This window comes from Cajanus cajan, chromosome 1 (assembly GCF_000230855.2).
Source record: "Cajanus cajan strain Asha chromosome 1, NIPB_CcT2T_4, whole genome shotgun sequence".
NCBI lineage: Eukaryota > Viridiplantae > Streptophyta > Magnoliopsida > Fabales > Fabaceae > Cajanus > Cajanus cajan.
This window is the reverse complement of record NC_138517.1, coordinates 14,066,558-14,084,221: the sequence shown is the minus strand read 5'-3', so window position 1 is coordinate 14,084,221 and position 17,664 is coordinate 14,066,558. Positions and strand designations below refer to the sequence as shown.

General features: G+C 33.3%; 2 protein-coding genes and 1 pseudogene across 2 annotated transcripts; all 3 read right to left on the bottom strand.

The window, feature by feature from the left end:
* Nucleotides 1-90: 90 nt before the first annotated feature.
* On the bottom strand, nt 91-1,314 carry LOC109818093 (receptor-like protein EIX2; annotated as a pseudogene).
* A 3,918-nt stretch (nt 1,315-5,232) lies between these two features.
* Nucleotides 5,233-6,243, bottom strand: LOC145959134 (uncharacterized). The gene has a single exon (XM_083077589.1). The coding sequence runs from the start codon at nt 6,241-6,243 to the stop codon at nt 5,233-5,235; it is 1,011 nt and encodes a 336-aa protein (XP_082933715.1).
* A 1,907-nt stretch (nt 6,244-8,150) lies between these two features.
* Nucleotides 8,151-17,629, bottom strand: LOC109818101 (receptor-like protein EIX2). Its single transcript, XM_083075453.1, has 2 exons — nt 17,201-17,629; nt 8,151-16,130 (listed from the first exon to the last, which is right to left on the bottom strand). Exon 2 carries the CDS (start codon nt 11,279-11,281, stop codon nt 8,216-8,218), a length of 3,066 nt encoding a protein of 1,021 aa, XP_082931579.1. The 5' UTR covers nt 11,282-16,130; nt 17,201-17,629; the 3' UTR covers nt 8,151-8,215.
* Between the last annotated feature and the right edge of the window lie 35 nt (nt 17,630-17,664).

The following is a 17,664-nucleotide window of genomic DNA, read 5'->3' as shown; positions in this document are numbered from 1 at the left end:
CCTCTGTTCTAATGCATTTAACACCAGAAGTTTGCTTATTGGAACAAGTAAAGGAGGACCGCACAAATTATTGCCAACAAAATTGGATGCTTCAAAGCTTTGAATCTAAGTGCCTGTTGGAATTTAACCCTTCAAATGATTATAAGACACGTCTAGCTCGTTGAGAAAGCTCAAGTTTGCTATGGTTGGAGGGATTTCTCCCGAAAGTTGATTCTTTGAGATATCCATGGATTCTAATGATCTCATGTTGCCTACACTTGGCGGAATTTGGCCAATCAATTGATTCTTGGACAAATTTAAATAAATCAAACCATCTAGATATGTGATTTCTCTAGTTATCCTTCTGGATAAATTATTATTAGAAAGATCAATATTTGTCACCAAGCCAAGAATACTTTTGTACTCTAAAACACTTCCTTTTATGCCTAAAAATATACTGATTACACTACTAAATCCCATATTGATGTCCTTTTCATATATGAATAAATCTGTACTTTAGTTCTTTTGAAACATGGCACTTATGTGGTTAAAGCAACTTTGTATATTTCCAGACAAACTATTTTGTGCAAGGTCCAAATCCTGAAGAAAAATCATGTCACATATTTCATTTGGAATATGACCTAAAAATTTGTTTGATCGAAGGCGGAGAATTTTAATATTTAAAAGCCTTTCTCCAATCCATGTTGGAATATTACCTGAAAAGTTATTTTCCCCAAGATCCAAGGATATCAATTGGTTTATCTTCTTCAAAAAGGCAGGAAATATTCCTGAGAGTGAGTTGTTACGAATGTTGCAAGACTCTAACCTGGCTAAAGAGCCCATGGATGGGGGTAAGTTCCCAACAAAATTGTTGCTTTGTAAATTTACATCCATCAAATTTGGCCATTTTATCCAACAATCAGGTATTTCCCCTGACAAATTATTTGATGCAAGATTGAGAAATTTTAATCCAAATTGTTTGAATTGTTTGTTACACAAGAAATCATTCATGGGTTCAGAGAATGAATTACTTGAAATATTCAACCATTCGACATTCTTTGATAGATAGGGCAATTTACCACATAAACGATTTGTGCTTAGATCAACAATATTGGTTGATAATGGATTCCTTAATGTAGTCACAAGCTTACTGTGGATATGATTGTGAGAAAGGTTTACATAAGAAGCTTCAGAGAATGTTCGCCAAAACCAAGTGGGGATAGAATCTAAAATTCCTACATTAGACATATCTAAATAATACAGATTGTTTTGTGACAGAATCCATGATGGAAAATTGAGACCTAACTGCCATGAGCTCGTAGCCAAATGGGCAAATCAAGTCAACTTCAATGTTACATGACAATTTTACTTTTCACAACATTAAATAATGACACTACGTCAACAATATATTGAAGTTTGAACCAACTTGATCAAGGAAATTAAAAGCGATTTGATGTAAAAATTGAAATCTATGTTAGACTATACTTCATATCCGACGAAGATTTTAATTTTTACGTCGTCGGACCTCCTTTAGTCCGACGTAAAATAGTTTAGATTAAAAATGCTACCACGTATTTTTTACGTTGGATATTTTTATGACCAACAAGAAAACGGTAACATAAAAAACTGATTTTCCACTAGTGTGACTTGGATTAGATTTGCTGCTCCCAAGTGAAGATATAGAAGCTTGGAAAGACTTGACAACCAATTAAAATGTTTAACATACAGGGGTTCACCAAAAGAACTATCGAGGCCAAGGTAGAGCAAATTGGAGAGATTTCCAATATGAAATGGGATTTTTCCACTTGAAACTCCCAAAGGAGATGTTGAGATGAGTTAATTAAGGAGATCATAGTCCCCAGAAAATCAGGAATGGGCATACCTCCTCCAATATCATTGCCTCTTAAGTCCAAGTAATTTAAATGCTTTAAATCAGTCAAACAAGGTCTTAACTCTCCAATAAACTTCATCAGCTTCGTTAAAACGTTCCTCATCGAATGAATATTCATCCAAATTAAGTAGGTGGTGAATTGTTGAGGTGAAGCTGTACAACGTGGGCTGCTACGTTATTGCACACGACTTCAACCCACTCACAACAATTAGAACTGAGAGTTGCATTCCAAGATGAAAGCCTATTTAAAGGATCGTCTTAACAATAGCAAAATCCATGGACGGAAGAAAAGAGACTCAAAGAATCTGAAAAGAAAAGAGAGTATAGGGAAGAAACTGATTCTGTTATTTGATTCTGAATTCATGTAATGTATACAAAGGTAGTCATCATATCTTTATATACAACCTAACTGGCTGTTAACCATCATGGTTAATTATCTAACTAAGCTAATCAACTAACTACTATTAGTTAAGATCCCCCCTCAAGCTGGAATGAATATCATTCATTCCAAGCTTGACATGTAGGAATTTAAAAGCTGCAGGAGAAAGAGCTTTTGTGTATATATCAGCCAATTGATTGGCAGAAGAGATTGGAAGCAATTTGACTAAACCATTTTGAACCTTTTCTCTAACAATATGACAATCAATTTCAATGTGTTTAGTACGCTCATGAAACACGGGATTTGCAGCGATATGAAGAGCAGATTTGTTGTCACAGTATAAAGTAGCTGGCTTGGTAAATGAAACAGCAAAGTCTTGGAGCAAGAATGTCAACCACTGTAATTCACAAACAGTACTTGCAAGCGCTCGATATTCAGCTTCAGAAGAGCTTCTAGAGATAGTGGCTTGCTTTTTGGATTTCCATGAAATCAAAGAAGAACCAAGATAAATCGAATAGCCAGTAATGGATTTTCGAGTATCTAGGCAGCCAGCCCAATCAGAGTCGCTAAAAGCCTGAAGATGTAAGATGTTGGAAGTAGGAAAGAAGAGACCAGTGCCAGGAGAACCTTTAATGTACCTTAGAATTCGATGTGCTGCTTGGTTATGTGCTGTTGTGGGATTAGAAACATATTGGCTTAAATGTTGCACATCATAGGTAATGTCAGGTCTAGTATTCGTGAGGTATATAAGTCGGCCAATGAGCTTTCGAAAAGAAGAAGCATCAGTGGAAGAGAGAGGAGAGCCAGCAGCTTGATGAAGTTTAGAATTGTAATCAATAGGAGTTGAAACAGGTTTGCAACCAAGCATATCTGAATCACTTAAAATATCAATGGCATACTTTCTCTGACAGATATTGATACCAGCAGAAGATCTTGCAACCTCAAATCCTAAGAAGAATCGCAAGTTACCCAAATCTTTGATCTTGAAGGTGAGATCAAGTAATCAAGTGATGTTTGAAATTTCCACTATGTCATTTCCTGCCAATACTATATCGTCTACATACACTAGTAGGGCAGTAAGAGAGTTGAAACCATGTTTTAAAAACAAAGAGTGATCTGCGGAACATTGCTTGTATCCATGAGAGATGAGAAAAGAGGAGAGTCGTGCATACCATTGTCTGCTGGCTTGTTTCAAGCCATACAAAGATCGCTGCAGTTTACAAACTTTGTGTGGCTGAATATGGTAAATTCCAGGAGGTAAAGTCATGTAAACTTCCTCATGGAGATCTCCATGTAAGAAAGCATTGTTTATGTCTAATTTCTTTAAGTACCAATTTTGAGTAGCAGCCAAGGCAAGGAGCAGCCTTACAGTAGTAAGTTTGGCAACTGGAGAGAAAGTGTCGAGGTAGTCTTGTCCTTCAATTTGTGTGTAACCCTTGGCCACTAACCTGGCTTTATATCTTTCAATAGATCCATCTGCTTTATGTTTGACTTTATAAACCCATTTGCAACCAATTGCTGATTTATTAGGTGGTAAATCAGTAAGCACCCAAGTATGGTTAGACTCAAGAGCATGAATCTCAGAATTCATGGCTTCTATCCAATGTGGATATTTTGCTGCTTCAATATAGGATCTTGGTTCTTGACTCTCAGAGATATTAATAATAGCTCTTTTATAAGATGGGGACAACCGTTCATATGAAAGAACGACTCCAATAGGATATTGCTTTCCTGATTTTTGAGAAGATGTTGATGATAGGAAAGAGGTGTGAAAATCTTTGAATTTGATGGGTCTGTGGGATTGTCTGGATGATCTTCTCAAGGTGATAGTGTCATTAGTAATAAGTGTGTCAGGGGTAATACTAGGTTTAGCCATAGGAGAATGAGTATTATTACTTGGTGTAGGAGAGACTATATTTTCAATGGTGAACGGTATAACAGTTGTTTGAGGTAGTGGCAAGACATCAAAGGATTCAGGTTTGCTTTCAGCCGTGTAAGGAAAACAAGTCTCATAGAAAATTACGTTTCTAGAGATATTGAAGGATCTGGAGTTAAGATCAAATGTAATATAACCTTTTGTGTTGGATTTAAATCCAAGGAAAATAGATGAGACAGCCCGAGGATCAAGCTTCTTCCTGTTAATAGTCAAAGTGCTGGTATAGCACAAGCATCCAAATACCCTCAAAACAGAGAGATCATATGGTTTATGATGGAGCTTTTCAAAGGGAGAAATATTACCAAGGAATGGAGTTGGCATGCAGTTTATGAGAAGTGAAGCATGTAGTAAGGCATATGACCAAAAAATTGGTGGGAGATGGGCTTGAAACAATAAAGATCTGGTGACATTTAAAAGGTGTTGATGTTTTCGTTCAACAACGCCATTTTGTTGTGGTGTTTCCACACAGGAGGTTTGGTGAATAATTCATGTTTCCTCATAGAAGTTTCTCATTATAAACTCAGACCCATTATCAGATCGGATCTTTTTAACTTGTACCCCAAATTGTCTTTCAACATTCATAATGAATTTTCTTAAAAGGGATTGTGTCTCGGCCTTAGAGCACATTAAGAAAATCCAAACAAACCGTGTGCAATCATCCACTATAGTTAAAAAATACTTATGACCATGCATAGATGAAACATTACAAGGGCCCCAAATATCAACATGAATCAAATCAAATGCGGAAACAGACTTCGAATCGCTGTTAGGAAAAGAAATTCGTTTCTGTTTAGCATAGTGGCAAGTATCACATACAAAGTTTCTGTCAAAATCAATACTGGGAAAAGAGTGTTTCAATATTTGCATCCTCTCAATTGAGGGGTGTCCTAGTCTGTAATGCCAGATGTCAAGTGGAAATTTATTACATGTGAGAAGAGACTTTTTACAAACAGATGCTACTAAATTGGAATTAGTATTCGATGGCTGAAGAGGAAGTCGATCCAGCCTGTACAACCCCTCAGCAGCTTCAACTATACCAATCATCCTCTAGTTGTGTAAATCCTGTATGACACACTTATTGGAGGCAAAAATCAATTTACATGGTAGAGAAGATACAAGTTTAGAAACCGATAATAAATTGAACTGAAAACATGGTAGATAGAGAACATCATCGAGGTAAAATTCATCAGAAAAATATATAGTCCCGGCATGTGTTGCTTGAACTTGGTGACCATTGGGCAATTTCACTAGGATGGGATTAATCTTCCTATATTTCGAGTATAAATGTAATGAAGAAGCCACATGATCAGTGGCTCCGGAATCCAAGATCCATGAACAATTATCTTGTTTACTCACATTACAAGTAAATGTAAGTGTATGGTTACCTGTTTGTGACCCAGAAATTTGGTTTATGTGAGAAGTGCTTGAAGCAGAATTGCTGCCTTGTGACTGTAACATATTCATTAGTTGTTGATATTGCTGAACGGTCAACTTGACATCTGTCATTGGACTTTCTTGTTTCGAGTTACTAGAGCCTGCAACCACTAATTCTTCCTTTACAGTATTATTAACAGCAGGACCAAATTTTTGAAATTTATGGCCTGGGGGATAACCATGTTTCTTATAGCAATCATCAACTGTATGTCCAGCGTTTCCACAATGTGTGCACACTTTGCCATGCAAAATATTACCATTCGTCCCCCCTCTACCAGAATTACCTCTGCCTCCTCCTCTACCACCTCTAGTGAAACCAAGATTTGGAGGGAATCCATGTTTCTTGTAACAATTTGCCTCAGTATGATAGTCTTTCCCACAATATGTGCAAGTCGTTTTGGAACTATTAGATGACGCTGCATTTATGGAACTTGAAGTATTCTCATGATTAAACAAATTTGCATCACTATTATTAATCTGTCTCTCCTGTTGAACAGCATATGAGAAAACTTTGCTAATGGAAGGCAATGGATCCATCATCAAGATATTGGATCTAACATTGCTAAAGGATTCATTCAAGCCCCTAAGAAATTGCATAACATGATCCTGTTGTTTTCTTTCCATAACAGTTTTTAAAGCATCACAAACACATTTATTCTTACATTCACATTTAGGGTCAGGCCTGTAACTTTCAACTTCATCCCAAATCACTCAGTTTTGTAAAATATTCAGATACAGATCTGTCACCTTGTCTAATAGAAGCCATTTGTTGATGTAGGTCTGAAATTCGTAACAAGTCTCCTTGTGAATATCTCGATTTCAGGTCTTTCCAAATGTCCCTTGCATCATCCATCCAAAGCACACTTTGTCGGACGGCGGAGATACGGAATGCACTAACCAAGACACTACCATATTGTTGCATCGCTTCCAAGCAGAGTACAAAGAATGATCCGACGTCGGACGTTGAATTGTGCCATCAACGAACTCTGATTTATTTTTCGCACTTAAGGCTGTGATCATTGACCTACTCCAAGAATTATAGTTAGTTGAATCAAGAACCGGTGAGACCAAAGCAATTGCAGGGTTTTCCCCTGGGTGCAGGTAATACGGATTATGTACGTTTAATGATGGATCTGATTGGGATGAAATCTGGACTTCTGGTTTATCGTTTTTCTCATCCATGATTCAATTGGACCGTGCAGTTGAATGGACGAAGGAACAACAAGGATATAAGAGAGAGAGCGCAGCAGAGCTCTTCAATTGAAGAGCTCTGTTACCATCTTAACAATAGCAAAACCCATGGACGAAAGAAAAGAGACTCAAAGAATCTGAAAAGAAAAGAGAGTATAGGAAAGAAACTGAGTCTGTTATTTGATTCTGAATTCATGTAATGTATACAAAGGTAGTCATCATATCTTTATATACAACCTAACTGGCTGTTAACCATCATGGTTAATTATCTAACTAAGCTAATCAACTAACTACTATTAGTTAAGAGATCGGTCAAATTATGCTTCACCTTCAAAAGTGCTTCTCTCTCACTTGGGATGCACACAATAACTGCGCAAAAGCCAAAACGTAACGTGAATAAGCCATGGCAACAAACGTGAACAAAACGAAGGGTAGAGATGGAGCAATGCATGGTCATAAATTCATTATCATATAACAAACAAATTGTATTGGTGGCTGTTGATTCTCAATGTAAACTTCACTCACTAAGTTATATTGGCGCCATGCACTGTTATGTTGGCGTTGCACCGTGTTTGCTGCCATTTGTTTATCTTGATTTATTATAATTGGTTCTTTTATTTTTGTCTAACTTTAACTTTAATTAGCGGGCTCACGTGGACTTTGTTTCCTTTTACCATACTTCGGCGAAACAACTTACATGAAATGCTAACAGGCCTCACAATGATTCACCTATAATATATATTCATGTAATTACGTTCTTAGTATTGATATAAAGTTGGTGTTTAAATATTTTGTTAAGACAATTTTAATTGTATTCCATTGTGGACAATTTATAGTAATGCTCACTTTCATTAATTCATGAAATTGGAAGAGAGATTAATATTTGAAATTAAAAAATATTAAATAAAATTTTAAATTTAACTACTTAGTGTTAGTTTAAATATATAAATATAAGTTAACATTATCGAATAAATAGTTATTTTAATCCAAAAAGTGGTAAACGTTGTAATATTAATCCCTAAAACTAATATTATCTCAAATAATCTCTAAAATATCAAATAATCTCTAAGATCAGGTTCCTTAAATCATCAAATGGGGATCAAGTATCTTAACCAAGACAAAACCACATATGAAGAAGAGTAAGGATAAAAAAGTATAAGTTGAAAGATGCTTTGCACTCTAATTTGAAAGCATGTTAGTTGCTTAATTGAAAAGGCACAACAAGGGAACAAAAATACATTTTTAAGGCAAGAAATGGATATTAGTCTCCTTTTGGTGAATTTAAATGAATATCCAAATGGTAGAGGCAATTAGCCTATTGTGTCTTTTGGGGGTGAAAGTTGCAATTATAATGTAATTTATTTCCAACAATATAAAATAACAACGCTACATTAAAAATGAACAATCACCAATAGGATTGCAACTTGTACCACATGTCATCAAGAAAACAAAAATAGACATATCTCCATGATCTATAAATGAACAAAGGAGCAACAACTACCCAGAATCCCATAACAAATCCGAGTGTCATACTCACAAAGAACCAATTTATTCCATGCCCATCATCCTCTGTACCAATGTGATTATTATTAGGAATTTGTGGATTCGAACTACAATTAACAAGTAGTGGTAGACCACACAAATTATTGCCAACAAAATTGGATGCTTCAAAGCTTTGAATCTGAGTGCCTGTTGGAATTTTACCCTTCAAATGATTATGAGACAAATCTAGCTCACTAAGAAAGCTCAACTTTGATATGGTTGGAGGGATTTCTCCTGAAAGTTGATTCCTTGATATATCAATGATTTGTAACAATCCCATATTACCAATACTTGATGGAATATGACCAGTTAATTGGTTGTGGGACAAGTTCAAAAAAATCAATCCATTTAGATTTGTGATTTTTGTAGGTATTTCACCTGATAATTTGTTACTTGACAGATCAATGCTTGTTACCAAACCTAGAAAGTTTTTGTACTCATCTCCTCTTCCTTTCAGCCAAAGGAGCATACTGACTATACTTGTTGTGTCACTAAATGTATAGTTTATTGCTTTAGAAAAGATAAGAGGATCTGTACTTCTACCCATTAGTGTCATGGCATTCAAGTGATTCAAACAACTAGGTATATTGCCAAACAAATGGTTTTGTGCAAGGTCTAAAACTTGAAGAAAACTCATGCGACATATTTCATTTGGAATGTGACTGGAAAAATCATTTGATCGAAGGCTGAGGATTTGCATATTTAGGAACTTTTCTCCAACCCATGTTGGAATAGTTCCCGAAAGATTATTTTCCGCGAGGTCCAAGAATATCAATTGGTTATTCTTCTTCAAACTGGTGGGAAATATTCCTGAGAGTGAGTTGTTACGAATTTGTAAAGACTGTAGCTGAGCTAAGGAACCCATGGTTGGTGGCAAGTTCCCAACAAAATGGTTGCTTTGTAAATTTACATCAACTAGAAATGGCCAAATCATCCAACAATCAGGTATTTCTCCTGACAAATTATTCAATGCGAGATTGAGAAATTCTAATTGCATTGGCTTGTCCTGAGTTTTACACAAAAAATCTTTCATGGATTCAGAGAATGAATTGTTTGAAAGATCTAACCGATACACATCATTTGAAAGATATGGTAATTTACCATTAATGTGATTTGTACTTAGATCAATCGTATTGATTGATAATGGTTTCCTTAATGTGGTCACAAGCTCACTATTGATATGATTATGAGAGAGGTTTAAATAAAGCATATGAGAAAATGCTTCGCAAAACCAAGTGGGAATAGAATAAAGTATTCCTGCATTAGACATGTCCAAATAGTCAAGTTTGTTTTGTGACTGAAGCCATGATGGAAAGTTGGGACCTATTTGCCATGAGCTCATATCCAAATAAGTAAGCTGAAAATTAGGATACCAATTGGGACTCACTTTTAAAGTCAAATTGCTCCCCGATGCCAAAATTTTCTCTAAAATCATAAGATTTGCAAGATCATCTTCTTTGACAACTCCTTGAAAATGGTTGCCATAAATTGCAAGATATGACAATTTAGAGAGTGATCTAAGACTTTCAAATGGATTTCCTGTAAATTGATTTGTGGACAGATCAAGATATGTTATTGATGAAAGTTTTCCAAATGATTTAGGAAGTTCACCACCAATTGCATTGTTGCGAAATTGTAGTGAGACAATATTTTTAAAATCTCCAATTTGATCAGTCAGATTGCCTGAAAGTTGAGAACTTTGAATTCCAAGTGATGTAAGTCCATGAGAAATACAAGGAGCAAGAATTTGTATAATTTCATTAATCGGTTGGTTGAGTTTGAGAAATGAGAAACTTATCTCTTTCAAGTTGCATAGATTACCCAAAGAAGTTGGAATTTTTCCTCTGAGTTGATTATTGGACAAATCAAGTTGAACTAGAGAAGTCAAATTTCCCATGGCATTAGGGATAATCCCATGCAAATTGTTGTCTGACAAGTCCAAGAACATGAGATGTTGAAGACCGGATAACCAATTAGGTATAGAAGATGATAATGAATTTGAAGTCAAGTGAAGATTTTCAAGTAGTGTGAGATTTTGAATACCATCGGGAATCGAACCTCGAATTTCATTTCCCCAAAATTGGAGAGAAACAAGCTTGGTCAGACAAAATATCCACTTTGGGACAAAAGGATAATGAATAGAGGACATATGAAGAGTGATGAGAGATGAGAAGTTAACTAAAGATGGTTGGCTATAGTGAGGGAGAGGGAGCGAACATCCTGACAAATGTAGGTGCATCAAAGAAGGAAGAGCTTGGAGAGTGTGTAGCCAATCAAATGATTTGGAAAGATTTGCACATCCCAAGTGAAGATACTCAAGCTTGGATAGACTTGAAAGCCAATCAACATTTTCTGCAAATAGAGGTCCAACATAAAAAGAATCAATTCTCAAATCAAGGTAGAGCAAATTGGAGAGATTCCCGATCTGATGAGGAATTTTCCCACTGAATCCCGCATTTGAAAGGTCGAGGTGAGTTAAAGAGGTCATTGTGCCGAGGAATGCCGGAATTGGCATATCTCTGAAATCATTGCCACTTAAATCCAAATAATTCAAATGCTTCAAATCAGCCAAACAAGGATTTATCTCTCCACTAAATAGGGTTCTCATATAAGCTTCGTGGTGACCTTCGAAATCAACAGTAGGATGCAGATAGTCATTTGGATCAAATGGCGAAGTGTGGAGGTGAAGCTCTAGAACGTGGGCAGTGAGGTTGTTGCAGACAACTAGAGGCCATTGGCAACAATTTGAATTATTATGATTCCAAGATGAAAGCCTATTTGAAGGATCAATGAGATGATGCTTCAACTTCATAAGTGTTTCTCTCTCACTTGGGATGCACTCTATCTCTCTGCAAACACCAAAACGCAACGTAAACAATGCAAGGCAGCAAAGAGTCAGAATGGATGACTTCATGATCACACAAGCCATGTATATTGGATAGGAACAACTTAATTGAATAAGTGCGCTTCTCCGTATAGAACTGGCAATTATTTATACACTAGCTTAATGCCTTTTCTATTTTTTTTCCCCTTTTTGCTTTATTAGTATTTGTTAACTTTTTTCAAAATTTGACTTTAGTTTAATATCCAACTCACCAGAATTCTTAGAGTACAATAAATTTTATATATACTTTATCTCTCTCCCAGAAATTCCTGTGTATACAATCAACACAATCAACCATTAAAATTCACCTATTAGCAAAGAAATTTGTGAGTTAAGTCGAGCAAGGAAAAATATAAATAATTAATATAGGGATGGCAACGGGCTCGGCTCGTTTTGCCCCGGCCCGTCATTGGCTAGCTAAAAACGGGTTGGGTTGGGCCGGGCCGCCAATGTAAAACGGGTTGGGGATGCTGGCTCGCCCCGTCTAAGGACGGGCTGGCGGGCTAGCCCGCATACAAAAAAAAAATTTAAAAACATATATTTTATGTTCAAATAAAAAAATTTGCTACAAATAAAAAAAATATAACCATATGAAATTAAAAATGCATACATGTTGTACATAATATATGTTCAACAAAAGCAAATTACAAACTTAGAACAAAATCAAATAGAAATTAGTTCACTTACACCAAAATCAAAACCAAATTATAAACTACAAATTACTTATAAACTAAATTTTTTGATAGTCCACAAAACAAGTTCAAATACAATTAATTAACTTTAAATTTTTATTTTAAGAATGTTAGAAGCTCTCTTGGAAAAAGTTGTTTCTATTTTTTTTTTCTTGATCATCTTCATCCTCATCTTCTACATCAAAATAAAATAAACATAAAAATAATTAAATTAAAAAAAAATATATGCGAGCCGGCGGGTTGTGGCGAGCCAACCTGCTATTTGCCCCGACAGGTTGGCGAGCTTAGCTGGTTGACAGGTTAAAATGATAGACCCGACCCGCTAATTTTTGGCGGGCCCGTGGGCCACGACCACTTTGTCATCCCTAAATTAATATATGCATCAATGATAGAATAAAGGTTTAATTTAAAGACTACCTTATTCCTAAAACATACTTAAATAATATCTATTTTAATTAATTAAAGCATACCCAATAAATACAAAGATTGAATAGTAACGCAAATCTCACGTTCTAAAACATACTAAAACATCTATTTTAATTAATTATAGATTTTAATTCACAAAATAAGATTTTTTTATTGTGTATTTCTAATTAACTTTTTTTTTTTATCAGTAGACATGATTCATGCATTGTTTTAAAACTGACAACTAAAAATTAATTATTTTTAATTGAATTAGAACTTGCATATTAAATCATTTCTTATAAAAATTAATTAGTGAGACCTAGAAATAAACGTGAAATGCTTGTTTAAGTTCTACATCGACGTCTCCCGTACTTATATAAATCATAATGTTTTCTTTTAAAAGTCATGGTACAAATTTCAACCCCGTGTATAGTAACGTATAATATTCCACTCAAAAAATTAAAGTAGAGGACTAGAGGGTCCTATCCTACAAAGAAATGTCAAAGGCTTTGTAAATTTTTCATTGGGTCCTAATTAACGGCTAGACCATAAACCGTCGCATGCATTTAAAGATTTTGTCTTATTTTTATTTTATTTTACCAATAAGGAGAATAATAAAATTTATATACTAGCTATTGATATCAACAATCAACATTAAATCACTATTATAGTATCATAAAGTTTTAAATTAAACTTTATATTGTTTTTATAAAAAATGGATATTACCATTATTCGTCCATATGCCTTTTAATTTTCATTATCATCTAGTGAAAAGGTTGTTGTGTTGTCTATATCAATTGAATTTGAACATGCATTATTTTAAAAAAAAAAAATCCTAAAAAATTAGTTAGAGGGACCTACAAAGAAGTTTGGAATGCTAGCTTGTTTAAATTCTACACCCATGATATACCATATCATTTCCTTTTAAAAGTCTTGGTCCAATATTTTCACTAGTATCGTAGGATTTTTCATTGAAAATGTAAATTAGCTAGAAGCTAAGAACCTGCTAACCATATTCATACTCCATCATGATTTTAGACCATAATCTTTGCTTTTAAAGTCTCCGTCCAAATTTCATCAACTTTGATGGTAGAATATTTCAATGGAAAAGTAAACTGGAGAAATCTACAAAGAAGCGTGGTCTCTTACCATGGGAAATAATTTATAACCATCAAATACACTATTTTTAATCTAATAGATTTGAACAGTATGGAATCACATGTACTAGATTATGTTCTTTTATTTATTTTTATTTTACATGAATACTGTGACACCTTCTATCCCGCATATCATAAGACATAAATAATAAAATCTAAAAACATAATCCTTCATAATTAAATACCAAACATATTTAGATAGAGAGCACCACACTTCTAACTTTAACAGAATAACATAATCAACAGAAATTACACAAAAAATAAAACTAAGGCTTTCAAAATAAATTAATATATAGAAACAACATCCTAATCTAATCTTATTTACACCCCAATGTCATGTGTTCTATCAGAGCAAAGCCCAACACTGAAGTCTAAGTTTTATCACCAACATTTTTAGCCTCATGTTGATGATCACCTTCATAATAACCAAAAGAAAACAACACAAAAGAAAAAAGAGTGAGAAATAACTCATTTTGGTTCACGATATAGGAATGTACACCGAATAGCCAAACTCCACCAAGACATATATATGTACATAACATAGACAGATTAACAACAATATCGCACTCCACTCATCCATGAAATAAAAACTAATTAACATATAATATTAAAATACACATGTAATGGACACAAATTACATATTATCATGCATGTGACGCTGGTAAAACATCACATAATGCATTGTCGCTAGCAACACATATAGAGTAATCTAAGAGTTCATGTCGGGTCACACCCTCTATGAACTCTCACTAGAAGAATATACTACCAGGATCTGGTCAGCATAACTAAGCCATGGAAGATACATCTTATGCACAAAATAGGCGAGACTAGGACTTACAAACCGAGCTATCCCCAAGGACTGATCCTTAAGCTTTTACACAAAGGGCCTTTCTTGGTAGTGTATTCCATATCGTACCCTTAAAAAATATTTATGCAAATGATGTATGTAAACCAAGACTTTGTATATTATCTTATCACACTATCATGTCTCATTATCATATAACCTCATTATGTCATTTCAATCATATCACCTCATTATGTCATTTCAATCATATCAATTTATCTCATGTTCTTTAATCATCAAGTATATTCATTTAAGGAAAACATTGAATAACGCAAGAAATTCAGGTCATTGCCAATCATAGATCACAAGAGAGAAGTATCATAAGATTCACGTTACACCAATATAATTCATCAAACAAAGAAGAAAAGAAACATAATAGGGCAACTAGCGCTCAACCCCAAATTAGGGTCACAACACAAGGCTTCTAGAGAGTAACCTTCCCTTTCTAGTTGAGTCATGCTCAGCATGAAACTCGCACTTAGCATGGGCCACGCTTAGTGTGAGGCTCATGCTCAGCCTAAGGGTAACAAACAACACTACAAGCTCTCTACTCACCTTGACACTTAGCACCAAAATTGGCACTCAACATGGTTTTTGCAATAATAAACTTTAAAATCTACAATTTTTACATATTGCATCCAATCATCAATTTCTTCATACAATCGGTAAAAATGTTTTAAATCATGCAATAAATATTAAAAATGGTACTATTTACTCAACCAATTACATCTTCAAACAACCTTTTCATATAACTATCAATGTATTCTCTTAGGGTTTCCCTAGCAACCCATAGGAACACCAAAATATGGAATTACAAAGTAAACACAGACACTACTCATACATACATATTAATTACATCAATTAGAACATTTAAAGAGAAAGAGAGACGAAAGAGACACTTTTGGGGAAAATCTCTCACACATAGACATATAATAGAGATAGGATTGGGGGTCAATCCCACTATCTAACATACATTCCCACACTCAGAACGAGGTTTCTCACTCTCCCTAATTACCTTGTTGAGCAAAAAAAGATGGACGATCAACTCCAAGATGGTTTCCTCCTCCTTCAGGTTCTCCGAGCTTTGAAGTGTAAACGCATACGTGAAAAAATGTAAAATGTAAAAATTGATCAACTCCCTTTTTCTTTTTCTTTTTTTTAAACTTAACCTCCCTTTAACCTTTTAGTTAAAAATCTCAACCATAGTTATCCCAAAAGTCCCTTCCCTTATTTAATAAATAATTACACAATATATATTTTAATCATAAAACCATTTTTATATTCATATAGAAAAAATTATCACAATATAAATAATTATCACAATATAGTAAATAAAAATAAAATAACTATTAATCAACTCTTATTAATAAAAATAAAAATATTAAAATTATTAATAAAATACCTATATTATATTTTAGGAAAAATGGGGTGTTACAAGTGTAACGCCTAATTCTAATACCCAAATTATACAATATAAAATTATAAAATTTTATAATATTTTATAATTATATCATTAACAATATCTATATATTTATTTAATAAAAATAAAAGTAAAGAAAAGAATATCTTGTGAATTTAATACATAACATATCGTTCTAAAATATTTAGAATAACGTATTAGTTTACACATTATTCATTTTCCTTACTCTATTAAAAGAAAATTACAATTAAAATAATATGATTGACAAGTAAAGTTATAACAGATCCATCAAATAGCCTCCGTATTCCAATTTCCTTCCATGTAGGACAGCAGTAACAATAACAGCAAAATGATCTGGAATCTCAAGTTGATCCATCTATTTATAATATATTTAATTAAAAAAAAACAAAGAAAAGAAAGGAGTAAGAACAATATCAAATAAATACAATAATTCGAACGAATAAACATAATTATTTATGTATAAAATTTTAACATATATATATATATAAATATATATTTATACAGATTAAATATTAGATTTTCTTGATACAATAAAATTTGAATTATACTTGTAGTGACTAGTCAGGATAAATGAGCATCATTATAACACCAACCAAAAATTATTCCACCTCCATTTCTTACTCATTTAAATCCCCAAGGTTAAACCTCCAGCTACAAATAATTCAAACTTTATCGTCTATGGCCATAGAGTATTAATTATCTTTAAAATGAGTAAAAGACATTTTAACAAATTATATTAATCATAAAAAAAATTACTCAAAATAGATTTTAAGAATAATCATAGAATAAGTAATAATAATTAAAGGTTAAACAAATATATGAGGTTAGAAACACCCCACTAAATAATAACGTAAATAAATAAACATAATAATTAAAAGTTAAATAGTTAGATGAGGTTAGGAACACCTCACTGAATAAATATAACAATAGCATAGTAATTAAAAGTTAAGTAGTTAGATGAGGTTAGGAACACCTCACTGAATAAATATAACAATAACATAAATAAACATTGTAATTAAAAGTTAAGTAGTTAAATGAGGTTAAGAACACCTCACTGAATAAATATAACAATAACATAGTAATTAAAAGTTAAGTAGTTAGATGAGGTTAGGAACACCTCACTGAATAATTATAACAATAACATAGTAAATAAAAGTTAAGTAGTTAGATGAGGTTAGGAACACCTCACTGAATAAATATAACAATAACATAGTAAATAAAAGTTAAGTAGTTAGATGAGGTTAAGAACACTTCACTGAATAAATATATAAATATAGTGCAGTTAGAAACACCTTACTGAATAAATATATAAATATAGTGAGGTTAGGGGCACCCCACTAAATAAATATAATCAAATAAATGCATAAATAATTATACATAATAGTATATAAAATTTTAAAAAGATAAGGTTCTCCTCCCCCTTACCTAGATAAATAGGAGTTGAAACTAGTGCAATATCTCTCTAAAAACTTGGGCAGAATCTCTTCCTCTTTCTCCTTAAACAAGGCACTAGAGCAGAACCTCCTTTTCTTTCTCCTTCTCTCTCTCTTACTTTCTCTCTCTATTTCTCCAGAATTTCCTTCTCTCTAGAATTCTGAATTTTCAAAACCTTAGGCTCCTATTTATAGAAATTTTGAAGTTACTATGCACTATGCACTATTCATTAAAATAATATTATAAGTTACTATGCACTATTCATTATTATAATATTATAAATTACTATTCATTAAAAAATAATATAATAATTTGAAACAAACGTAAGTGCTTACGTTCTTGTTTTTGGAAATTACTATTTATTAAAATAATAATATATTTACTATTCATAAATACGTAAATACGTATATGTGAATAGTAAAATACGTATATATAAATAGTGAAATACGTATATA

What these genes read in the sequence shown, in the direction of transcription:
- LOC145959134 (XM_083077589.1), bottom strand. Translation starts at nt 6,243, where the DNA reads ATGGAAAGAAAACAACAGGATCATGTTATGCAATTTCTTAGGGGCTTG.
- LOC109818101 (XM_083075453.1), bottom strand. Translation starts at nt 11,281, where the DNA reads ATGGCTTGTGTGATCATGAAGTCATCCATTCTGACTCTTTGCTGCCTT.